General features: G+C 37.8%; 3 protein-coding genes across 4 annotated transcripts in view; all 3 read right to left on the reverse strand.

Annotated features, from left to right (window-relative positions):
* LOC105393978 (peripheral plasma membrane protein CASK) overlaps window positions 1-10841 on the reverse strand; it is a 215167-nt gene extending 204326 nt beyond the window's left edge. For both annotated transcript variants that reach the window (XM_048621580.1, XM_048621579.1), the window contains exons 1-3: window positions 10730-10841; window positions 9862-9983; window positions 9190-9360 (exon numbers count right to left, since the gene is read on the reverse strand). In XM_048621580.1, the coding sequence (XP_048477537.1) occupies window positions 9190-9360; window positions 9862-9983; window positions 10730-10751 (315 nt within the window). In that variant the 5' untranslated portion in view covers window positions 10752-10841. The remainder of the gene's footprint in view (window positions 1-9189; window positions 9361-9861; window positions 9984-10729) is intronic.
* Window positions 10842-11179: 338 nt separating this feature from the next.
* Window positions 11180-16485, reverse strand: LOC105389254 (peripheral plasma membrane protein CASK-like). Its single transcript, XM_048621796.1, has 5 exons — window positions 16309-16485; window positions 15831-15899; window positions 14452-14627; window positions 13754-13876; window positions 11180-11425 (listed from the first exon to the last, which is right to left on the reverse strand). The coding sequence occupies exons 1-5, from the start codon at window positions 16481-16483 to the stop codon at window positions 11180-11182; spliced, it is 789 nt and encodes a 262-aa protein (XP_048477753.1). The 5' UTR covers window positions 16484-16485.
* A 32-nt stretch (window positions 16486-16517) lies between these two features.
* On the reverse strand, window positions 16518-26661 carry LOC125488658 (peripheral plasma membrane protein CASK-like). Its single transcript, XM_048621797.1, has 6 exons — window positions 26113-26661; window positions 25490-25602; window positions 24350-24455; window positions 23347-23424; window positions 16989-17043; window positions 16518-16700 (listed from the first exon to the last, which is right to left on the reverse strand). The coding sequence occupies exons 1-6, from the start codon at window positions 26193-26195 to the stop codon at window positions 16518-16520; spliced, it is 618 nt and encodes a 205-aa protein (XP_048477754.1). The 5' UTR covers window positions 26196-26661.
* Between the last annotated feature and the right edge of the window lie 212 nt (window positions 26662-26873).

Below are 26873 nucleotides of genomic sequence, written 5' to 3' on the forward strand. Positions count from 1 at the left end.
CAAACATTGTAAATACTTGATCTCTAATATATCTTAATTACCATAATCTTTTCTTTAATTTAAAACTCCAAAGATACCTATTAAAATTCAAAGTTCACTAAACCTAGGATAGGATTAGGTATAAATTCTTTTGTATGGTAGTTCGCCCTCGGCTACCTACAGGTTTGATTTTAAAATCATTCGCTTGTACTGGTACACGCTCATTTCGCGAGCAAAACAACTCAATAAACCGTCGGTGGGTAGATTTGTTTTTATCTAAATGTGTTCGGATGCACACGTTTGCGGTAAAGCGGTATAATTGTGCATAATAACGGACCGCCAATCGCGGAATATTGAATGGAAACAATTTACCCGAGCGATACGAATATTTAATAAACAAATACAATAAACTATAGTACCTGCCTACTCACCGCCATTATCGCCTCGCCCACTCTTACCTGAAACAGAAAATGATTCTATAAAACATGAAAATAGATTTTAATTGCTCCGTAAAGCCTTTTTCGTACTGCTTAAAAACAAATCGTCTTTTGGATCAGCGTATTTTTATTCGCTTGGAATATTAATATTTTCATCGAGGACGCCGGAAGCTAACTCAGTGCTGAAATTATGAGATATTCGGACGAAATGTTTTCACAGCTTAAATGTTTATTCAGGAGCATTTTTTTTACAATTCTGTCAATATACTCCAGCTAGAGTCTAGACACATTCGTATACCTACTCTGGTACTCTACACGCATAGATCGTTTGTATTCCGTCTACGATCATGCACTCATAGAGATAAAATACCTACCCTTATAGTTTTTTTTTTTTACTTCGTGGTTGAATAACAATTTAACAGATATACCTACCCAAAAAAGAACACATATAGAAGATTTTCTTTCCACATTTCATGACTAGAAATCTCTCTAATTTTTCATTCCGCGAACGGATAGTTGTATCCGTTTCTGACTAGCTACTGAAATATGGTCTGTTATTAACATGTTTCTAGGAAATCTAGTCATTTGTAAGTACCCATTGTGATTACAGTTCTCAGAAACTCCCACTGAAATAGACTAGCACAGATACGAATGTGGACATGTACCTAATCGCCTACTTAATAATCTCTGGATGAATGTTATCTTAGGAATAAAGGTCATACCAAGTATAGATAAAGATAGATTTTATTACGTTATAATTTTGTTCTATGTACTTTCTTACATACACATTAAATGACTATTACAGAAGATAAGTATAAGTTTACTTAAAACTAGGTAGGCGGATACTACGGATAAAAACGACAAGATACAACGTTTTTTTCACATAATTGTAAACTATATCTATTAATTTCGGCTTTGATATCTTTTGAATAAAATGTTTCAAATCCTTGATGGAAAGTCGATAATAATAATATACTTGATCAATACCATCCTATAATAACTTTCACGTACCTTACCATCACGTAAAAGAAAAGAAGATAATATATTATCTGGGTAATGGGATATCTTCACACTAGTTCACACGTATGGGAAAAGTAATAAGATATCGTACAGAAATATAATAATAAGTTGGCGACATATAGAAGAAGTCTTGGGTAAATATATTTCTTGTAATAACTCGTTATGGGAAAAAACTAAATTTTCTGTAAAGATTATTATTTTGACAGAAAATTACGTAACTTTCTTATTTTTTTTACAAAGGAAGTTAATATTTAACTTAAATAAATGCCAACAAAGTAAACCCAAACTTACAGAAGATAAAAAAGAAACTTTTAATTAGTTCCATTAATAATTTTAATAATCTAACCGCCGCAGTAAAACACCCCCGAAAGTGATGTCTAACGATTGCGTAATTTTCCACGAACCTCAAATAATTTCATAAAAAACTTTTTCCTCACTAAAATAAACACACATGAAAATCAAAGAAATGTTTTCACATAAAAAAATTACACATGACTTTTTACAACAAGGTATAAAAAACATATTTTTTTCACGAATTTCCAAAAGTTGTTCTGTATAACGTGCTGGGTGACCCATTCTCGGCCTACTATAATATTTGTACAATAAAGAGTTAAATAAATAAATAAATAAACACTATAGCAAAACCCTATGTATAGTGCATGCTATGCTATGCCTCCTGGACGCAGGTGTCAAGTGACCCGTCGCACAGACATTATTATGTATTAGGACAGTCGTATCTCCAGCTGTGAACTACTAAGATGCCCTTTGAAGGAAGGAAACACTTGTGTTAACACTTGAAGCGCAAAAAATAACAAAGAGGTTTTAGCGGCGAAAAATGTTTGTATATTCTTTATAAGGGAAATAGGTTAAGTACCTATACGATTATCTTAACTAATATTATAAATGCGAAAGTAACTGTGTCTGTCTGTCTGTTACTCTTTCACGCCAAAACTACTGAACGGATTTGAATGAAATTTGGTATACATATGGTATAGACCCTGGGAAAGAACATAGGCTACTTTTTATCCCGGAATCCCCACGGGAAAACTTTTTAAGGCGAAGCGAAGCGCGCGGGAACAGCTAGTATACTATATATTATATTCCGTTAGAGTACGATTACTAGGCAGTTTCGTGATGACTGTACTATTAAACTAATCATTACTTATGTTCAATGCGATAAACGTAATCAGATAGACAATGTATCGTAATTATAATATGTATTAACCTATAATTGTCGCCGTAAGCTCTAGCCCAGCCGGTGTGCACGGCAATGGATGGCTTATAGAGATCGTTAATTGAATTCGTCCATCTGCTCCCTTGAATAACTAATGTAATGCAAGGTGACATTTTGTCATTGATATTCCCACTGGGATAGGTAATGAAAAAGTCCACCTGCAAAAGCACTTAATTACTTCTAAACGGAAAGCGTAATGACGCCGTCTGCAATATTGAATGAAGTTCATATCACAGCGCATCAGAACATTTTATCAAACTATACATTAAGGCCCTGTTTCACAGTGACTGGTTAGTGGCTACCTATGAGATAAAATGCATGCTGTCACTGTCAAAAAAATCATAACAGAGAGTGACAGCATCTATATTATCTCACAGGTAGCCACTAACCAGACATTATGAAACGAGGCCTTAAAATAAATTTAACCATACATTTATCTGTTCAGAAACTAAGATTTAGAGAGCTATTCAATCTATTGAATAAGACTATCGTTCCCACGGCAACCGCATCGTGAAGATATCAAATCAATCGGGACCACTGAACGAGCGGTATGAATCAATAACGAACGGTCCCCACTTCAGACTCAATGATAAAGTGGTACTTGTTCCGCCGCCAAAATAGCACCACTTCGCGTGTCGGCTACTGTGGTCTTAACTGTTGTAGGGTAGATAAAACTGAATAGGAACCCTAGTGCGACATGTTTTATTTATTTAAATAAAATAGGTAATAGCGCAAATAGGAGATAAAATTTTATTTTATGTAGACAGACTTATGCCTAGCAGTAGATGCTTTGTAGGTGTTCATAACTCTTATGAGGAAAATAATGATGACGGGTATTAAACTTTTCAAAACCAAAATTTATATCAAAGGCGGTTACGGTAAAGACATGGGATCGTTTTCATGTCGGAAATTTTATTCAATGATGATAAGACACGGGTTATTTAAAATTAATTTATCCAAAACAGTATAGTTCATTTAGTAGTAATACTACATTTAATAACAGAGATTAACTAAAAATGTGCAGCATTGCGCCTCTGCCTACCCCGTTAGGGATTCAGACGTGAGCGTTTATCTTTTGTCCGAATAAGCCTGTATAATAAGCCCCGTGCGAATACACAAATAAAACGAGCAACTACAACTAGCGAAACCTAATGTTATTACGACTTGAAATGCAATTACGCTGTTAGTGATTATACGGTTAAATTAAAAATCGAGTTTGCGTCGACCTACTTCGCGTATTGTTCGGTTAATCAACACGAGTGGAGCCGGTGTTTCGTCCCTGAATATTGCTTTATCGGTAACCCGCTTATGGCTCTACCTATCATTTCTATTTCGGCTGCCAGATAGAAGAGTGTGCTTTGATAATTCTCGCTAGTTTAAAAATTGTTGAGTTGTATAGGTACTTGGATAGTTCCATTATGAAAGTAAGATATACATATACCTTATGTAAAAGTGAACTGCCGTAGATACTCGCAGCATACCGCCGCAGTAGGCGTTCGTAGCCAAGCGTAGCAACTCACTACCGTAGGTGCTCGTAACATAGTAAAGTAACCCACGATCGTAGGCACTCGTAGCAAAACGTAGCAACCCGTTTTTGTAGGCGCTCGTAGTAAAGCAATCCTAATACCGCTGTAGCAGCCCGTAGCATGCGTAGCAAACTAAATTAAAGATTCGATCAGGAATATTACATAGTAATATTATTTCTGCAGATATACCTATATGTGTTAGCTTTTATAACCATGACCATGTTCTGTTTTTACCGGCGACTCGCGAATCAAGTATGAATAATATTTTTTTCCTGAATATAACAGTAACAGTTGCGTCGGCAGACAGTAAGTATTAACAAAAAAAAGCCATTTATTCGCCGCAGTTCACCACCGACATTACCATAATTAAACACAACATAACCCGCTTTACGATGAATACAGTCGAGTAAAACAAAAAGCACGCATTGAATGGCATGTCGAGGTTACCAATATCTGCGCAATATGGCCGCTTTGTGCCGGTTGAGGTGACGCGTGTTGTTGCCAATTGTTAAATGGGAAACTGTCTCGAGCCAAGGACGACTTGGAATTGACAAACAAATATTGAATCGCATCTTTAGGATGGCAATACACGGTTTTAGGGAAGAGCATTGACTGAACCTGGCCCCGTGTTGACAAGGTGTTGCGCAAATTTGGTTTTAAACCGAAACATAGTAATCAACTTTTTGGATAAAAGCCAATATGAAAGGGCTACTTACTTGCGGTAATAGAGAATAACTTCAAACTGGAATAAATAAATGTTGGATGAAATCATTCAGCAGCATTCATTTTATATTTCTATGGCACAAAATAACAATTATGTCCTTCCGTATCGAAGGTGCGTGGCGAAACTTACATAGACAATTAGACGCCTTCAAATATAATTATATCATCACAATTACGAGCCCTAATACCTCTAAATATTTTTAAAAATATTAAAAACTTCATTTTGGCATCCCTATGTGTCTAAAATCGGAAATACGAGCGTAAAGTTACGCGGCAGGTCTTGACATAACGTGAGTTCGTATTCCCGGTAATACTGTGTCGAGTGCAAGTGCTTCGGTATTTGCCCCTGTGTTGTGTGCTTTTCGTTTTGTATCGAAAATTTTAGACATTTGGATTCGTACTTTACAACCACAATACAACCATGTTATAGAGGACTACCAACTTGGGTTTTTCAATGTTGTGAAATGTACCTATATGTATATCATATAACCCACCCATAACTTCTACGAACCACGCAGCAAGCTATCGAGCCTACATCCCTGATTGAACGGTGCCTCTCTCTCACTACCTATAGCCTGAATATGCACACACGCTTTTCTGACGCTACCATAATCCCAACTTTCAAAAATATTCCCTTTTAAAAAACCACAAACTACCAGCTCCCGTTCCAACTTTTCCCCGAATATTAAAAAACGAACATCGGTGGAGTTTCAGTGAGCGGGCGCGATTTAAAAAACGTGTGAATTTTATCGTCATTAGCGTATAATCTGCCTTTTATCCTGCAGTTTCAGCTGGCTTGTCGGTTAAATTGAAATTCTGTGTCTGTCCTGCTCCCTCGCACTCCGAGAGACAGAGAGGTCTAATTAGGTTTGAGGCCCTGCATCATGGGTTCAGAAGTTAGGTGACCATTAATCAAACACCAACCAAGTTGGTTTAAAAATTAGGGTTCAAGCGTTTGGACGCTTATCTCCAGATCCCATTGAACGAGTTTGGAGGGTTCTCGAGTTAAAAAGGAAATGTATCTTTAGGACTTAAGGGTAGCTGTAATGTTAACATTAATAATATCTTCATTCTTTACGGCAAAAATCCGTAAAATATTGTTTGTTTGCCTGCTAAGGCTCGCTACCATTCATCATATTGAATAAAACCGTGGCTTCTTAAGGATTTTGGATGCTGACCTCCTGAATGCCCAATTTGAAGAGGATCCAAAGTCTTTTGTTGTTGGGAAGTTGGCGCCCTGTGTTGAATTTCAAATATGGTAGTAGCTACTCTTCCAATAAATCAGTTTTTAAATTAGGTAGTCTCGAGTAGTAAACAACGTACAACATTTTAGAGACGCACAATACTTTTATCTATATTTATAAAAATCTTTGTCCTTACTGACTGGAAATCAATGCAAACCCCAAACTAAAAATATGTCACGTACGTTAATTATGGGTTCTAGTACGATTACTAGAGCCCACAATTAAGATAATTGTATATTTTTTTATTTACTAAAATAATAAATATTACCCATGTCGATCGTTTTAGGTTATGATAATCTATGTCAATATTCAATTATACCTATAAGCTTTTAACAAGCGAATTGAAAACCGTCTCTCATTCCTTATCAAACAGAAGACGAGCAAAATGGCCGCTGAATCCATAAAAACCCGTCACCTTCCTACGAATTTTCCGCAAGTAAACCATTAAGTCTTTCCATTACGACTTATAAGAGCCTTTATATGTAATAACGTGTTTTTTGCTCATATTAGAAGCTCGTTCTCTGCATTAAGATAACACGCTCACTTATTACTCTCATAAAGATTCGAAAGTGCCGACCCACACTTTAATTAAATGGGTGGATGTCTAATTTAGGCGTTAGGTACTCCTCTCCTTATGTATTACGGATATGTAGCCATTTTTTTCCTGACTGTCGTTCGTTATGTATGAATGACTTCATGAGTTGATATAATAGTTTATTGTTTCAACGCCACGCTTTGATAGTAGTTCAATCGTAGCTACGTTAAGGTTGTGTTCCCAGTAAGAAAACTGTTGGCCGTCGTCTGAGTTAGAGTGTTCAGTTTGCTAGTTTATTGCGTCAAATATAAGGTTTAAAGTAAATGCACCATAAAGCAAAATTAAGGCTACGTTCACAGTAGGAAAACTGTTCGCCGAAGACTGAGTTAGAGTGCCGAGTTTATCTGGTATCTGTCAATTCTCTAAATTTCTCATAACTTATTCATTTTCTCATAATCTTAACCCACCCATTTCCCATTAATAGACACGCGGAGTTACGGTACAGATACAATATTCGTGAAATTGACATGCAAATCCCACCACAAGCAGCCCTCAGTAGGTACGAAACAATATTTACATAATGTGCCTCATTATGACTTGTCAGAGTTGTCGGTATGTTACATACAAACAAACAAGTTACACACTGAAGACAAACAGCTTAGGGAAGGGTAAATGCGTATCTAATTTATTTTAGGTGGGTAATGGAAGTACAATATCTTATGCTAAGTTACGAATTTTAGAAAAATAAGTACGAAATTACAGATTGAATTGTTTATGTACGAATTAATATTAATTACTAGTTGTTTCCCGCGAGCTTCGCTTCACCGAAAAAAATCCCGCGAAAATTCAGGGGTCAAAATTAGCTTTTATGCTTGGTATGTTAATGAACAGTGTCAGCGTACTATATTTAAAAAATCATCAAAATTGCTCCAGCCGTTTTTCCGCGAGAGAGTATCAAACATCCATTCATACATACAAACTTTCACGATTACATTATTTGAATGATATTAAGGGATCGTATTACTTCTTTCAGTGAAGTGTAACACAATATAACTATACGAATCTATGCAAGAGGTAGTGTCACCTGGTATACAGATATTCTTGCAATATTAACAACGTAGCAATACGTACAGCATGCACGTTTACCATACATTGGCAAGATTCAGAGGGGTCACTCTAGAAACACATCAGTGGCATTACATACATACAAATTGCATGCCAGCTCTCCAAACTCCATAATTTCATCAAGCAACACACCTCTCATAAAATCTCTTCCGCATGTTAACAAACAAATACCTACAAATGCTTACTACCTATAACCTTCGCACGTTCAAAAGTTTGGCAGCGGTTTCCAGTACCCCGGTTTAATTCCGGTACACACAAGAGCAACATCAAACGCCTGGTCACCCTAATGTAACATGGAAATGGCGAGAACCGAACTTTTGCAAGGGCAGGTAAACAACATACGCCCCCCGTGAGCGAAAGTATGGTTAAGTTGTAAAGTTTGTGAGTTCGTTTTGGTGAAACAGATTATGGTTATATGAGATTGATGAAGCCGTTCAGAAAAACAGTTTTTAATGTATAGAATTATTTATTTTGTTATTGGTATTTATAATGCGACTTTTATTTAGGAGGCCTAGATTAGGAGGATTTAGCTAAATCCTTGATTTATATTATGCCAGATTTATTAGAAAACTGAATTCACCAAATCGGTCAAATTATACATAGGCATTAAAAAAGCGTTTACTCACAATCACTTTAATAATTTTATTTTATCGAATAACATAACGAATGAAAAAGTAGGGCTGTAAAATCGTAGGACTACCTCTAGCGGATAAACTTTGAACCTACATCTCTACCTACACACACGCCAGTGAAAGTTCCAAAATTACCCGCTAGATGGCAGTCAAACTCCAAACCCAACCTCAAACAACCCAACTACAACTATCAACTGTAATTTTGATATTTTTAGTGAACATTTGCATGCGTTTAAACGAAAACTAATCACCTATTTCACACATTTGGATAAACATATTTAATAATTATTAAACTGTAAACTAACCAACCTTAACTAATTTGTTATACCTACTTAACTAATCTTTGTTTTCATATTTTATATTATTTCATGTTGCTATCTTTGTAAGCTGTGGTTACCTATAAGTGGATGGTCACCTGACCTGAAACATCTATTGTTAAATTAATTAAGCTGTTTTTTAATGTAATGTGTACCATCTGTTGGTGATCCATAAATAAATAAATAAATCAATAGCCCTTAAGCTGCATACGGTACGTACCTACATTGGTTGGTACGCGGAGTCGTTTACGCGTGTCTTGGAACGCCATGTCCGTCCGTACTAGAAGCTACGCGTACATTCAGGGGGAAGAGGGGGCGCTCTTAGTCGTTTCACTTTCCAGGACACGCGTAACCGACTACGCGTACCAACCAATGTACGGGCAGTCCGTGCGTAGCTTTACAACTATCATCACAAACCTTCATATGCGGCAGCTGCAGCAGCCTCCTCAGATCATGGAGGTGCGCGGGGGTGGGGCGCGCGGGGGCGGGGGCGCCGCGCGGGGCGACCGCCAGCGCCCTCTCGCGGGCGTCGGCCGGCGGCGCGCGCCCGGAACTCACCACTACCGTGCACGCGATGCGGTCGTACACCTGTGGGGATAGAAGTGTTGGAGGGGGAATGTAGATGGCGCTGAGTGATATTTTGGTGGATTTTTGGAGGTAAGATTAATATATTCAAGAAAGTGGGAGATATCAAGAGTAAAATATTCGTTCACAGTTAGAGGTAAGAAATTGCGCATTCATAAATTAGGAAATTATATGAAAAACACTATTTTAACATACTACAGTAAAATTTTAGTCAGCAGGGTAAATGGACAGTGCGTTGCAAAAGGCGTATTACAAGGTCATTGATAACTTGCTGTAGAACTGCCATTTTTATTCGCGTGAAAAGAGGTAACCATAGACTCCATAGAGGACGACCATAGACACATTTTCTTCGACATATCCTTCCACCCACAGGTTGCCTGGATGAAATCGCTTTAAGCGATAAGGCCGCATATGTGTTAGATTAACTTTTTTTTGTTGTAATTTTTGTCCATGTTTTTGTGTACAAATAAAGAATATCTATTCTATTCTATTCTATCAACTCACCTCCAACAGAGCCCTCAACTGCAGATCGTCCAACACGGCGTGGAACAAGTCCGGGTCCACGAGCGTGGGCCCGTCTTGCAACACGCCCACGTCGTCTAGAGACTCCACTACCAGGCTCACCGCTGTGGACAAACAAGAGGTTCAGTTTTCAGTGCATGTACTGTTAGCAGAGCTGTGAACAAATAAAACCTTCAGTTTTCAGACATTGCACTTGTAACAGGTTTTTATCTTCTAGAGCAGCTATACTCATCCTGCGGCCCGCCGGGCCTTTATCAGTGGCACGCGTGCCATGAGAGATAATAGGGAATATGCATGTTTTTTTATATATTTTATTCGATAGTTTACATCGTTTTATAATACTTAAAAAAAACATATATTTTTTTACTTTTATCCAGCAAAACCATCACTTAAACGTTTTTGTGGCCCTTAAAAAAAAAAGTTGAGTACCAGGGTTCTAGAGTATTGAAAGGGGGTAGCCAGTAGCCACTAATACTCGTAGATCTATCACAGCGCCCTAAAAATGAGTCTTTTGACACCTTGTTACAGTGACCACATTTGTACCAGCAGTGGTGGGGATAGCCATGGACTAGGGTAGTCATGAACTCAGGGGGAGGCAGTGAATAGCATCATAGCAGTCTAAAATTATGGGTCAATAAGGGGACAACCTCGAGCAAAATGCATCTAATGCGATGGTTCTTCAATCACACAGATAAATCAGCGATAACGATTCATACAACACCAGTTCAGTACAGAGCCAGTGCCCCAACCTCAAGACCGCTGCCCTGTTCTGGGAATGTATGTGTATAATATTAGAGGCATTTAGCGACTTTGTTTGTCGTCTTCACTATAAGAAGACTCCATGTCTCACCAGCGGCGGCGGCCTCCTCCATCACGGCCTGCGTCCTCGGGTCGGCCTCACTGTCCTCGTCCTCATCCACGGCGGCCGCCCCTAGAGTGGAGGCGCGCAGGCGGCGGCTGTTGAACTTGACCTGTACTAGTCTAGCTCCTGTGTCTATACAGAAAGAGGTGTCTCCAGTTTCTATACGAGATAGCTATTTCCAGTGTCTATACAGAGAGACCTTTCTCTAGTATATATACAAAGAGACCGATCTCTAGTGTCTATACAGAGAGACCTTTCTCTTGTCTATAAGTAGAAAGAGAGCTATCTCCAGTATCTATGTCCTCACGGGTTCTCTACCTACCTACCTACTTGTATCTAGTGTCTATAGAGCTTTTCAAAAGTGGTATAGTAAGCTGAAAGGAGCTGAATTCTATCGCGGATTTTCAAAACTAATCGTATATCAAATGACCCCTTGAATTACCTCTCTTTCGGCTCTCTTGAAATACCCTTATTGCAACACCCTGTATATCTAGTATCTACAGTCTCACCAGCGGCGGCAGCCTCCTCCATCACGGCCTGCGTCCTCGGGTCGGCCTCACTGTCCTCGTCCTCATCCACGGCGGCCGCGCCCAGCGTGGAGGCGCGTAGGCGGCGGCGGCTGTTGAACTTCTTGAGTTCTTCGACGGCGCCCGAGAGGTGGATGCGGGATTGCTTGTCGCGGTCCTGGGGGGTGAGGTTGTTTATTAACATCTGTGCCGTAAAGAATAAATATATGGAAATTTTATAAATTGACATACAGCTGCTTCTTACTGCCAGTTTCAATACTCTATCTATCGATAGCTGACTCGATTTTGAAGTAGCATTCTATCAAAATCGTAACTTATCCTGTTGTAGCATCCTTTAAGAATGATTTGGATACCTATAATGAGGCCTACAGCCTTACATATCAGTATTTTATAATAAGAAATACCTTTGTGTTGTTTTATATGTATGCTGTTGGTGTTCCTTAATGAATAAATAAATAAAATAGTATAAAAGTAACTGTTAGCTATCGATAGAAATAGTTATTAAAACTGGCAGTTAGCTGTTTACCGTCGTGTTAAGCTGCGTACAAACCGGCCCAACGAACGCCAACGAACGGGTTTCGTTGACCAGGTTTCGTTGACGGGCGCTCGTTGGGCGTTCGTTGGGCCACCGGTCTGTACGCAGCTTGAATTAGATTAGAATAGAAAAGGCAGTTACTATGGAGAGGATCTGTGAGAAAGAGCAATTTATTTGACATAGATCATTAACAAATCATCTATTATTTCTCAGGTGAAATCTAGTAACTCTACAAACCCATCAAATCAAATTTTCATTGAACTCACTCGCTCATCACTCAGAACTCACCCTAATCCAGCGGTGGTTGAGCACGTCCTGTATGGAGATGCGTTGAGTGTGGTCCACCGTCAGCATGCGCTGCACCAGCTCCTTGGCACATTGAACTCACTCGCGAGTCACTCAGAACCAGTGGCGGCTGCACCTTAAGTGCGCCCGTGCAACGCACTACCATTTAAAAACCTTCTAAATATGTACCTTCCTTCTTCCTATACCATACTAGACTAGGTAGGTACTAGGTACGTCTAAAGAAAACTTCACAAAAATACCAATATAACAACCGTAATACCTACCCTAAACAGAAATTACATAAATCATTCGAACGTTACGAGTTAAATTAAACCGAGCTGGCCTATTTTGATTTCTACTGCGAAAGACTTAGATCTTATTTTTGCTTGAACAAAAACTGCCTCGTGCGCTCGGATTGTCGCACGGAGCGAGCTCCTACATGTAGTGAAACAGGATGGAAATCGCCTGGCGCGTGAGACGGAAGATGCTCAGTACAAACTGTATGCAGTTCTAGGATCGTGGACGTGCGCCGCACGCGACCGGAAATTGCCGAAATCATACGAATGACGCCACGGGAGGCGCGGGCGGCGGCCTTGACCGGTGGCATGACCTACGAACGATGCACTTGTCATGTCATTGTCGCAGTTTCACCTTTCGCGCGCGAATACGTAATTAATTTGTTACTCTAATTACTTATTAACTAAGAAAGTAGTAAATATTTCGTGAGTGTGTATATGTGTGTGTGAGTGAAAATGAGTGCAAAATACAATATGGACTTAATTAAAAGCAATGGGACATTTAAAAATAGACTGGACATTAAATCTGCTGGGCCGCCTCGGCCTTTTCTCATCTTAAAATAGGAGTGCAAAACAAATAATAAAACTTATACCTGAATTTTCAAAAGTGAAATGTACAATAAAAAGAAATGGTTATGTGGATGTGAGAGACTAAATGCTTTATTTTGTTTTCCGTGTGTTGTTTTCGTTTCGGCGGAGAAGCAATTTCGTGTCAAAAAAGGAACGCAGAATGGATTTAAAATATAAATAAGGTAAAATATACTTATATTTTTTTACTTCTTAATTGTAATAGGTAATCTATTTTTCTTCCAAAATTTACTAAACCCATAAAGTGCACCACCGGGTATCTGAGGCACCAGCCGCCACTGCTCAGAACTCACCCGGATCCAGCGGTGGTTGAGCACGTCCTGTATGGAGATGCGTTGAGTGTGGTCCACCGTCAGCATGCGCTGCACCAGCTCCTTGGCACATTGAACTCACTCGCTCATCACTCAGAACTCACCCGGATCCAGCGGTGGTTGAGCACGTCCTGTATGGAGATGCGTTGAGTGTGGTCCACCGTCAGCATGCGCTGCACCAGCTCCTTGGCACATTGAACTCACTCGCGAGTCACTCAGAACTCACCCGGATCCAGCGGTGGTTGAGCACGTCCTGTATGGAGATGCGTTGAGTGTGGTCCACCGTCAGCATGCGCTGCACCAGCTCCTTGGCACATTGAACTCACTCGCGAGTCACTCAGAACTCACCCGGATCCAGCGGTGGTTGAGCACGTCCTGTATGGAGATGCGTTGAGTGTGGTCCACCGTCAGCATGCGCTGCACCAGCTCCTTGGCACATTGAACTCACTCGCGAGTCACTCAGAACTCACCCGGATCCAGCGGTGGTTGAGCACGTCCTGTATGGAGATGCGTTGAGTGTGGTCCACCGTCAGCATGCGCTGCACCAGGTCTTTGGCGGAGTCGCTGATGTCGTCCCACATGGGCGCGTCGAACTGGGGAAGTCATATTATATTTATTTAATTAATCCTTTATGGTACAAATATATAAATAAGTGTACAAAGGGTACACTTAATGCTAAAAGCATTTTCTACCGATCAACCCACAAGAAGTACAGGATACATTTCATACATTCAATACATTGTAGTGAAAGAATGAAACAAAGTGAAATTGAAGTGATTATCATCAGAACATAATCATCTGCTGTTGGGCACATGCCTCTCCCTTTTGATATAATAGACAAGCGTAGAGTTGGACGCCATCCAGCCTGCTGTACCAACGACTTTAGACAGTTAGCTTATAGTGTCTGGATGATAAAAGGCGGGTGCAGATACAGAATAGGTACTTATAAGTCCTGCAAATTTATAATGCCCCGATTCGTTGTCGAGTTGAAATGGCCGTTCAAGAGACGTTACAATTTCCTTATTTATCTCAACGTCAGAGGTCGTGGTACACGGGCATAAATGGCACCCAGTTTTCATTAGCATTTTGCCCGACAATGTTTGCCTAGCCCAAACTAGTTCTACATCCAAACGGATACAAACCTCATTTAACAGTAAACAAAACTCACTCTCAAACGTCCACGGCAAATAGCTTCAAACAATCTCTCCCTGGTGCCAGTGAAGGGTAGATACCCGACCAGCAACACATGAAGCAGTATGCCGCAAGCCCAGACATCCACTGGTTTCCCGTACAGCTGGCTGGACACCACCTCTGGAGCCATGTAGTGAGGGGTGCCGATGCGACCTGGGGATTATTGTTGTTGTAAATTGATTGTAACCTGAAGGGAAACGCCATAGGGTGAGGCCTGGGTGAGGCCCCATTAGAGCGGGAGCATCGCATGGTCCCAAAGGAACTTTCATAAAAATATAATGGCAGCGACGATGCAAGGCACCAATGGAGCCTCCTCCTTATAGCGTTCTTAAAGCGAGAATAATTTTATGAGATGGATTATATGAAGGTATTTAGATTTTTGATTTATAGATGTTCTATAGGTACCTATACAATATTTGGTAGGTGAATGAATGAATATGGTATGAATACCATCAACTGGTGAACTATGGAAGAGGCTGAGTAAAAAATTAATATCATGATGATAGGAGAAGTGTAAATGGGAGCAATGGTAAATACTCTCCCTTTTTCGATATCAATTCAATTCTCATAGAAATGTTGTGTTTTTGAGTTGGATGACTGGCTATTTTTTGGGAAAAGTAAATTATGTATAGGTAGAACATAGATACATTAATGTGGGTAGCTTGAGTGTTAAGTGCAAGCTCTAACGTGATATTGTGCATAAAATCTAAGAATCTGAAAATGCTACATTAAACGAGGTCTATTAAAAGACTGTGCATCTTTGTGTTGTATGTAAGAATGTGTTATTAATTATGTACCCATAACCGTATTGCTAAAGCAGATAATATGAAGCATGATTATATCACATTAAAGCTTGCGATTTTTATTAAATTACAGACATTAAAGTCATTGTTGTAATAATAAATGAATCAATGTAAAACTAATGAAAGTTACTTTATAGTTTCATATTATATGTAGGTACTTATAACATTTTCAGGTGGTGGTAAGTTGTGATGATGAATAACAATAACAACAGAAGCTAAACATACTATAGTGTTCATATTATAAGTAGTGTTTTGCTTTGAAGTTTAACCGATAAAATGTATGAATTTTTCAAATTTTAGGTATATGGTGATATACGGAGCGTTTTATCTGATTACTTACTTACATTTTGTCTATGTACAAAATTGTTACTTACAAATGAATGAAACACAATGATTAGGATCAGTGCTAAATGAAACTTTATTGCATGTTGTTTTTAATTACATACATATTAATTAGTAAGTGCCTGTGACACGAATGTGTATGAAACATCTGTGCTGTTGGAATTTGTACTCAATTTCCATGCAGTTAGGGCACAATTCGGATGCTTCTTACCATACTCGTCAGTTTTCAGATACGCTAAGCCCATAGGGCCGACTAGCTGACGGCTTTCCATCACGAGTTCTGTGTAATACGAGCCAATGTTACTAATTACGTCATAAATACTATTTAGATTCTGGCTTTGTTCCGTAACAAAGTTTTTTTTTTTTTCCTAAGCATAGTTAGTAAGATTTCATTGTGTTGTCCATGAGTTCAGTAGATAGGTATGAAATAGGTAGATTTCTCAAAAACGTACTCGCAGTACTTACAGCATGTTCATAACAAAAAGTCGAAAGTATAGTTCTGAGCTACTGCTGAGGTAAATCAAAATTAGACATTCATAACTGAGGTTTATTTTTTTATATTAAATTTATCCTAAGGCCTTCATTTCCAATAGGACATTGAAAATATAATAGGATCCCCAATACCCTATCTCCATTTACAGTGAAAATCACATAAATATGTTTACTTTAATTAAGAATAAAATACATACCAGGAGGCGCCCTATTAGCCGTAGGCGTCGGCAACTGGGCAGCCACTCCAAACCCGCCAAGCTTCACCGGCGCACAGTTGTCTCTCCCGGCCAACAGCACGCAGTGGGGGCGCACGTCGCGATGTACGATGTCGTTCTCGTGACAGTAGCGTAGCGCTTCGAGGATTTGACGCATGTAGTGACTGGAATGGGGGAAAATGAGCTTATTTTTAAGGATATGAATCATGGAGAGTGGGGTTATTGCAAATAACAAAAGGATGACATTTGTCTTTTTTAGTGACGCAGTGGGGACGAAAGTCAAGATGAACGATGTCGTTCTCGTGACAGTAGCGAAGAGCCTCTAGGATCTGGCGCATGTAGTGACTGGAATGGGAGAATGGGAATAGAGATGGCTGGAATTGAGAGAATTGAGCTTATTGTTAAGTAATTGAGAATGATTGAGATTTGACGCATAGAGATTGGGGCTAGTTGCAAACGGATGGCTAAGATTTGACGGCTTGCAGTTACGATTGATTATTGCAAAGAACGAAAGGAGCATGATAGTCTTTTATTTCGTCAATAGTACGCAGTGGGGACGCACGTCGCGGTGAACTAGCATTAAGTCCACCTCATTGTACATATTTACTTCTGTATATTGTGCAATAAAAGTATAAATAAATAAAATAAATAAATAAATAAACTATGTCGTTCTCGTGACAGTAGCGCAGAGCTTCGAGGATCTGACGCATGTAGTGACTGGAAGGGGGAGAATTGGAGCTTATTGTGAATAACTAGATTTGGACCATATAATGTCGGGAGAATGAGGCTAAAGGTATTAAAAAAAATATGATGGTATTGTTTATTTCTTCTCACGAATAGTACGCAATGGGCAATACCTACCGATTTACTATGTCACAGTAAATATAGTAGCGTACCTTCGCGATCTAAAGCATGTACCTAATGTATGGGAGTGGGAGTACAACGGGATATTGATAATGAAAACCAATTGTTTCATTGTACAAAAATTAATTTGGTATAATAATAGAAAATTAATATTATTTTTTTTGTTACAACATTAACTTCATTAGATAATGAAGGTGCTAAATAGATTTCAGGTCACAAGCCTGTGCATAATAATCAAATATGAAAGATGCATGCCCAGCCTGCCGTTAAAATGTCTGGAGCTGCAATTTCTGCTATTTATAGCCTAAAATTAGGTCACCTAGAACAGCCGGTTGACTTCATAACATATTGATTTTGAGCAGTGACATGAAACACCTCATGATAAGACTTGCCGACAATAGCGGAACAGGGCCTCAAGTCTGCTATTGGTTATAAAAAATATCAATGCAGATATCCTATAGAGACTCAATAGAGACTCCATTGTGATTGGCCCAAAAACGGTAGTCCCTACGACTCACGGCCAGTCTCGATAAAATATAAATGCTATTGACACAGAGTGATCGTGACGTCATCTTGGCATATTATCAGTGTTGCCGCTTTTGTTAGAATTGTAAAGCCAGCATGCACGGATCGTCCGACTTGGGCTTAATTTGAAGATTTTTCACACTATTTATTTAAAAGTATAACTGTTTTATCTGATTCGATGCTTTTTAAAATCAATAAAAGACGTGTTATGGCATTTAAATATATTTTTCATATATTAAACTGGCTGTATAATTAGGACCATAGGCAAAAAAAAAACTCTATTGTCGTGTCGATTTGTTTGTTACACAGAGTAGGTAATATATATGGTTTTGTTTCTTATGTCAACTTTAACATTGTATCGTTTTGTTTTGTTTCGGTTTTCTCTGTTAGTTGTGGATAAAAAAACATACAGACGAATTCGTTCATTTCCCTGTTGAAAAGTGATCTCTTTGCGAAATTATCGCAAATATGGATTATTTATCGATGAATGTGCAGTTGTGCACGCTTTGAAAGCTGAATTAAGGAAAAGAGGCGCATAAATAAGCGGTCTCAAAGAGCACCTAATTCGGAGGTTAGTTTGTTTACTGTTTACAAACTTATTTTTTACCAAATGTATGCTTGTTTGCTTAGATAACAGTTATGTTTTTTCTTTTTACAGACACCAAGACTATGACCGTAACAGTAACTTGGTTGGAAACGTAGAGGACAGCATCATACAACAAAATGATTCAGTGTATACTGTTGAGTGGCCTTCAGAAACTTTGTATAGCAGTGTGAACACTAAAAATTAAACTCCAGATCTAGATATTGTCACCAATGAGTAACTACTTTGGAATTTATGCACAGTGTACGGTGGCCTGCGCCTAAAAGTATACAGGCGGAGTTTTTAAAATAGCGATCCCTGATGATGAAGGGACCAGCTACATCTGTTATAAATCCGGGGACGTGTTGTGTGTGATGTGTGTAGCAGTGGTGTTTATGTGGATGTGCTTGAGCAGCATGTGAGCTTGAGATCGCTATTTTAAAATCTCCGCCTGTATACTTTTAGGCGCAGGCCACCGTACATACCATCGCTCTTACGGTGAATGAAAACATCGTGATAAAACCTGCATATCTAGATTTTCGAACCCACAAACCTGCAGAGGACCAGCGTGGTAGGAAATGGTCCAAGCTTAGGAGTGGAGTTTAGACCTTAAGGCGATATGCACAAAAGCTCCATTCGAGTGAGCTAGGTGCAGGTACTGACACCCTCACAAATAATAGAATACTTAGTATACTATACTACCATTATTTAGTTTCAACTAACAACTCAACCAGCATTCATTGTGTGGATTACTAATGTGTTATATTTTTTGTATAGCAGTGTGTTTAAACGGAAAGGATAAATAAAAGTTAAATCAGTGTGTAACTCTTTTATTTTTATTGTATTTATTAAATGCCTAATCCATATTTACATTATGTTCTTTCTGAAATTGGTTATAATGATTTTCACAAACACGAGATTGTCGGATAATAATTATTTCACAAGCCACTGTTTTAGAACAGTTTTATTACTTGGTAACATATGTCCTCCTTTTCTTTCCGAACATAACGGATCTGCACAACAATGCGGGATAGTAACTCGATATGATGATAGTTATTTTATAATTAATAAGATTCAAGATTTTAAAACTTTATTGAGAACCTGCTCCTTTTTTCGGAGTATGTTAAAAATATGGCTAAGAGAATAATGCAATGAGTATCTGAAACGTATAATAAGTATACCTAAGTATTAGATAGTCTTCTACCATCCAGTTCAGAACAATTTTTTGCCAAATTATAGACGGCTCCAAACCTTCATAGATATACCATCTTTCCTGCGTTCTTTGGCTATCAGGGGAGTTAAATCCGCGGCAATCTCCTTCACCACATGCTTACTGAGGCGAAATGTCCTCACAAACTCCGAGTCCGGCAAACTCACGAGAGGATCGACATTCCGGCTCATGAAGGCGCGATTTCGACGCCGCTCCTTCAACTCCCGCCGACCTCTGTCCACTCTGTCTGCTAATTTTAGCATTTTCCACCGCAAATTTAAATTATAATTCCGATCCATTATGACAACATCTGAATAATACGTGTATATTAGGTGTATCTGCTCAATGGCCTCAGAATGGTAATTTTTGACAGATAAACCGTAATGAAGCAACTGACGGAAACGTCAATAAATAGTGGACTACGCAAATTGTCACCCGAGAGACGATATCGGTGTGGCACTTGTCAGTGGACTAGCGTGTTGTTCAATGTATTATGAGATTTATGAGTGGCTTCCATCCAACTTCCATCGAGCTGACACTATGGTCTTAAAAAATACAAGACTGCCAAATGTGTAATTTTGCGCTGTCGACATACAATCGACATACAATTATACTCTAATGCATTTAGTAGACTTGGGGCCCAGGTATTCAGGCCACAACGGAAAAAGAGCTAAAAAGAGCTGTTATAAGATTGAAATGTCATAGTAGATCCAAAACATTAGCTACCAATTTTTGAAGGGAATACCTACTTGCAATCATCATATTCATATATTTTTCATATTTATTCATTTCAAAACAATATACATTGTGTAGAAAAATTCTAATAGCTAAAATCATTAACAGGCATAAACACATTGAAAAATAATACACAGGCATAAACACATTGAGAAATAATTAACAGGCATAAACAAATTTCGAAATAATTAACTAACAATAATAAATGTATTACAATAAAATTAGTCAAATACAATAAAATCAATTATATTATGTCCTTTAGATACAATAAGATTAATTTGTAATTTGTAACTTAAGATCTAGATAAGTATTCATCAATGGAATAGTAACATTTCTTCAACAAAAATGACTTAAGTTTGTTTTTAAAATTAGTTTTGTTATCTATTAACTTTAGCTCTACCGGCAGTTTGTTGTACAGCAAAATTGACTGATACCTCGATGTGTGCTTTGCTATTTCCAAAATTGGGACAGGATGAACATTTTTTATTTCCTTTCTTCTCGATGCATTTTGGGCAAGTTTATTGTTCACATCTTCAAATTTATGAAGATTTTTGGCTAAGTCGGTAAGCAAGACGAATATATAAAGACATGGAACGGTGAGTATGTCGAGAGCGACAAAATGTTCTCTGCATGATTCCCATTGAGGAATTCTTACTATAGTACGAATAGCTCTCTTCTGGCAAACAAAAGCCTTATGCGAATTATAGTCGTAACTATTACCCCATAACTTTATGCTATAACGAAGTCTAGATTCAACCAGTGCGAAATATACAGTTCTCAATTGTTTAATAGTTATCTCGTCACGCAGACTTCTAAGAGCAAAACACGCAGAGCTGATGGTACATTCTATAGAGTTAAGCTCAAGCTTCCAATTTAGTAGACTATCAATATGTATACCTAGGAATTTTACTTCACTTACAGTCACTAACTTGTTTCCATCAACTGAAACGTCCAACGTTTCATTGTTCCGTACTGTAGATTTGAATAGCATGACATTTGTCTTACTTGTGTTTAGTTTTAAATTGTTACAAGTAAACCAAGAATTGAAGGCAGATAATGCTGTATTTACTTGTACTTGAAGATCATTCAAAGTATTTGATGATAAAATTGCATTAGTGTCGTCCGCATATATTACTAATTTAATGTCTGGAATAAGATTTATGATAAAATTGATAAGGTCATCTGTGAATAAAATAAATAAAATCGGACCCAAAATAGACCCTTGGGGAACACCCCTAGTTATCTTAACCATCTTTGAACGGAAAGATTTCTCTACACCATCAACGTTTTCTTTAATTTCTACAAATTGGATTCTGTTGTGCAAATAGCTTCTTAGTAAGAGCAAGATGTTAGCCCGGACTCCATAATATTCTAATTTATTTAATAATATATCATGATCAACGGTATCAAAAGCTGAGCTGAGGTCTAAAAATAGCCCAGCTACTTTCTTACGATCATTGATATTAATTCACGGGCATATTAATTGTCCTGAATTACTACAGAGAGTAAATTTCTCTATTCCTCGCTCAAACAGCCGCCTTCAAAACCGCAAAACATTCAGCCTACCTCAGTCGAAGTCCAATCTTGGTCTACACTCACCTATATATCGTATGTGCTCCTCCACTAACTACATCAGAGACGAAATAGATATATTCTGTAGTTCTATTACCTCACTTAAAAGTAGTCTGAAGAAAATTTTGTAAATATAATAATAATCATATTCCCTAGTAATCAAGATTAACCCTAATATTAATGTAATTTGGCTAGCATGTGCCACCTAAATTATTAAGTATTTTAAGAAACGCAAGCTGTGTCTGCAACTAGTAGAATATAATCTTAAGTTCTTTTAATTGTTTAAAGTTACATTGCGTAGATTATGTTCAGTTTTGTAGACCAAATAATAAAAAAAAATAAAAAAAAAAAAAAAAAAAATTCAGATTCTGAACCACATCATCTATTAATTGATCAGCAGCATCAGTTGTGCCTATACCCTTAGTATAACCAAACTGACAACGACTCAAAACATCATTGCTGTTAAGGTGTAAAAGCAACCTGCTTTTAATAATTTTTTCATATATTTTAGACACAATAGTTAGTAGAGAAATTGGTCGGTACTTTTTTGGGTCAGTCCTGTCACCCTTTTTGAAGGTAGGTATTATTTTTGCTATTTTTAATTGTTCAGGAAATAGGCCGATTTCTACACAATTATTGAAAAACGTTGCAAGGGGCAAAGCTAATATATCAAGGTTTTCCTTAATTATTTCAATTGGGATTTCATCATACCCACTAGATTTTTTATTAGGCATCTTCTGTACTAGTTTCGTAATTTCAATGTCGTTCACGTCTCTAAAAATAATGTCGTGTTCTATTCTTTTAGTATTTCTACCCAAAAGATCAGATGCCACCTTTGTGTCAGAATTTACGAGGTCTTTGCCATGATCAAAATTTTCTGAGAAAACGTTAACAATCTTTAATGGGTCAGCAGTAATCAGATTATTTGTCTTTAATTTGAGCTTCTGTTTAATTTTCAGGACACCTTTGTTTCTATGACGATTTATCACTGACCAGATTGCCTTTGAAGAGTTAGATGATTTTTCTATTTCATGCTGTACCGCGTTTCTCTTAAGATTACGAATAACTCTTCGAAAAATTCTTACGTAGGATGTTTTATATTTGAGGATAGTAGCATTACAATTCGAAGCACTACAAGTACTTAAGAACCGTTTCATCGTGCAATTTGCATCAATGTAACTTTTATCACATCTTGTATTGCACCCCATGCTATGCATAATATTATTATTCTACTTCTTCATAAATTTAAGAGCCTTACTATTGTTGGTGTGTTTCCCGCCACCACGGTCAATGATACTAAAATATTGTAGGTACTAAATAATAATGGCAAGCGCTACCGTAGACGCCCTGTACAAACATGGTGCCGAAGCGTCGAAAACGAGCTGCGAGCCGCTGGACTAAGCTGGAGCGAGGCCAAAAGTACAGCCGAAGATAGGCGGAAATGGCGGACGTCAGTGGAGACCCTCTGCACCTCTGGGGTGCTATAGGACTGCAACAACAAATAATAATAATATTTTGACTGAATACATACCAGGCGACGGCTTCGCTGTAGACGAAGCCGGCCGTGGCGCGCCGCACTACCTCGAAGCACAGGTCCGAGCCATCCATGCTGAAAATAAAGTAAAAACATTGTAGTACAGTTTAAACAAATTAAAAACACATGATTTGCCAGGTCCCTGTTCAAGACTATATTCATCAGGAAATGATTTGTTGATGAATTTTAAAAGAGTGTAGTTTGATTGTATCACTCTTTGGAAGAGGCTATCTATAGGTTTTTATATTTACATGTAGGCTTAGTTAAGTTCTTATATAATTTTATATTATTTACATAGATCACGTACCTATAATAATTTATTTCGAAATTTCCATTGCATGTTAGGTACTTATATTAATTGATAAAAACCGGCCAAGTGCGAGTCGGGCTCGCGCACAAAGGGTTCCGTAGCTTAAATCAACCTATCTCAAAAACTATAAGAGATACTTTGATCAAACCAAAAATCGTTGAAAGAGTTAATTAGCATGCATCACCTCTATTTTTTTTAGAATTTTATACCCCGTAGTTATAAAAATAGAGGGGGGGGGACATACTTTTTACGACTTTGAGAGCTGATATCTCAAAAACCGTTCACTTTAAGAAAAATGTTTTTTAGAAAACTTTATATCATTTTAAAAGACCTTTCCATTGATACCCCACACGGGTATGTACATCGAAAAAAAATATTTCATCCCTCAGTTACATGTATGGGGGGGCCCCACCCCCAATTCTTTTTTTTACTATTTAGTGTCATATTTTTGTAGCGGTTCATACAACACATATTCCCATCAAATTTCATCACTGTAGTACTTATAGTTTCCGAGTAAATCGGCTGTGACAGACGGACAGACGGACAGACGGACATGACGAAACTATAAGGGTTCCGTTTTTGCCATTTTGGCTACGGAACCCTAAAAACTTATAACTAAAATTATTTTACAATAGAACATTCTCACCACATAGTCTATGAACAATCTACACTAGGCTCATGCATACTCACTATTCGAACACCATGTAGAGCATGCCCTCGGAGCTGTAGGTCTCGAGCAGTTCCACAATGTGAGGGTGTTTCAGCATGTGGCATATTGTGGCCTCCCGCTTCAGGTCTGAAATGTATCACACAGTATATTTTATATGACGGGCAGATGGTAGAGTAGTTAGTGAGCAGGTTGATCCCTGGCCGGGTAGATATTGCCTTTGAGACAAATATTTGTAATTATATTTTGTAAATTGGGTATGTGTTTGTTTTGTGTGATATCTGAAATGCGCCGCCAAGCTTGAGTTTTGAGAAACTAGAAAACCTGGGGAAACTTGGAAACTAAAAAGCAAGTATTATTATTATGGTGTATAGCTATGGCTAGTGGCTACCATAATACTATCCAAGAAAAAACAAACAAATAGAAAAACTATCAGTTTCTTGTAAACATAATTTCAGAAGAATTTCTACTTAGTACATAATGATGGTACCTATGTACAAACACTGCATTCCTTTCATAATAAAGAGAAACCCACTGTTGATTGTAATTGGATCAGTCTAGCATTTATATCAATGCCAGGAGACCATTATTCAATGCCTTGGAAGACAAAGGTAGAATAAGGTTGTTATTTGCAAAAAGTATTTAAAATAAAAATATATGCTCACTTAATTACTTTCTATACTTTCTATTTTTTAGCAGTTTAAGCTTACATCTTTTCTCATTGCCTTACATTTTCAAATGCTTAAATTACAGGTATCTTGTACTTCAGTACTCTAATGACTAAAATGGAAAATTACGAAATATGCACATAAATTTCAAAACTTTAAAACCACACACTCCAATGTTACAGTCAAATAGGAAAATAATAGCATTTAAGTACTTAACTCAATGTAAAATGAATATTGTTGTGTCTTTATATTTAAAACTTCATAAATATTCAATACAACTTCATACAGCATAATGCATGAATAAAAATGTATGTGCTGAAGTTTATTTCTTTTGCATTATCATTTTAAGAACTGTTATAAAATCTATTAGTCTAGTGTACTCTAGATTCCTTAATTAGGGCAAGTATATTAAATATCAAATTTTTATTATAAGATTTGTAACTCTGTTGTTGTGTGTGTACAAATACATAATATTTAACTTATCTACTATATTACCTGCAGTGCTAAGTCCGGGGCTGGCGGTGAAGCGGGCCACATCCACGATTTTCACGGCAAACTGCTGGCCCGTCTGCCGGTGCACGCACCGACGGACCAAGCTGAATGGACCCCTGCGAATGGTTCACAGGTATCAGGGACAGAAACTTTTATTTCTATGTCAAAGTCAAATATCTCATCCCTCACTCATCAGGGACATAGGACTCGAAGAAGGGATTTCTACTGCTCCAATCCTGCACGGCAGCTTCATGATTGCCCTAGCTAAGACTGATACTGTTTGTAAAGGGCCCTTGGTCTTTAAATTAAATACTTACCTAGATTCCACAGATTTGTGTTTTCAGAACAGTGGAGCAATATCAAAATCCAGAGTTAGTAATTTAACAGTCAGCATATGGAATTGATATGTGAATAAACCAGATGAAGAGTTGGTTCTTAAATATTCAGTAAGTTTAATAAGAAAATGTTTTATAAATAATACTTTAGGGACTTTTTTCCTGGTAGAAATATAAAAATTTATAGTTTAATTAGCTAGTAAATAGTTTTATTTTTGTTGGAAAATATAAACATGAAATTCTTACTTTTACTCCTATCTAAACAAAATATTCCAATAAGATTCCACTTACTTGCCGATAATCTCGCACAGTTCGTAAACATCGTCGAAAAGCACTTCGTCTTCAGCCATGATCGACACTGAGTCAGATTTCATCGCATCAGACGCCGGCGACAAACATCCCGGGCCCACTGCCCGACTTCCGAACGTATCACACCTTACACTGCGAAGGTTACGCCCTGGGTAACGTCCTTACGAAAACACTAAATATTAAATGAACACCGCTCTGTATCCGTACAGAAACACATTACACACGTTCATAGTAGGTTCAGAAACAGCCACAGGGTATCCCGATAACGTAGCAGTTCATTTTAAGTAAGGGATGGAAAATTTCAGGATTTTTCGCGCATTTTTCCGCAATTTGTTCACCGTATTTCATACGCAAAGTCCAGTGGATTAGATAACAATAAATAAATTAGAAAAGATTCAATAAATTCACGTGCACAATAAGAAATATAGTAAAAGGTAAAGGAGTAAGTGAATAATTTAGAATATTAAAGTTTATAAATTATTTGATTTAGTTTTGCGATTTGACAGCTCTGCCCGACCCGTCGGTTGCTCGCAGATTCTGTCACGTGAAGTTAGCAGCAGGCGATGAAAAATGTTACCAGATTAAAAAAAATACAACGATTGATTATCATTGCAGCATTAGCAAGAATACCAGAAATCATGTTGGATTTTTTCTGTTGGATCGGCCCGTGCTTTTATAATAAGGTCAACCGGGGCCATTGCGCCACAATACTTTGACTTTCATTTTCATTTGATCATAACAAA

The sequence above is a fragment of the Plutella xylostella genome, chromosome 6 (genome assembly GCF_932276165.1).
Source record: "Plutella xylostella chromosome 6, ilPluXylo3.1, whole genome shotgun sequence".
Classification (NCBI taxonomy): Eukaryota; Metazoa; Arthropoda; class Insecta; order Lepidoptera; family Plutellidae; genus Plutella; species Plutella xylostella.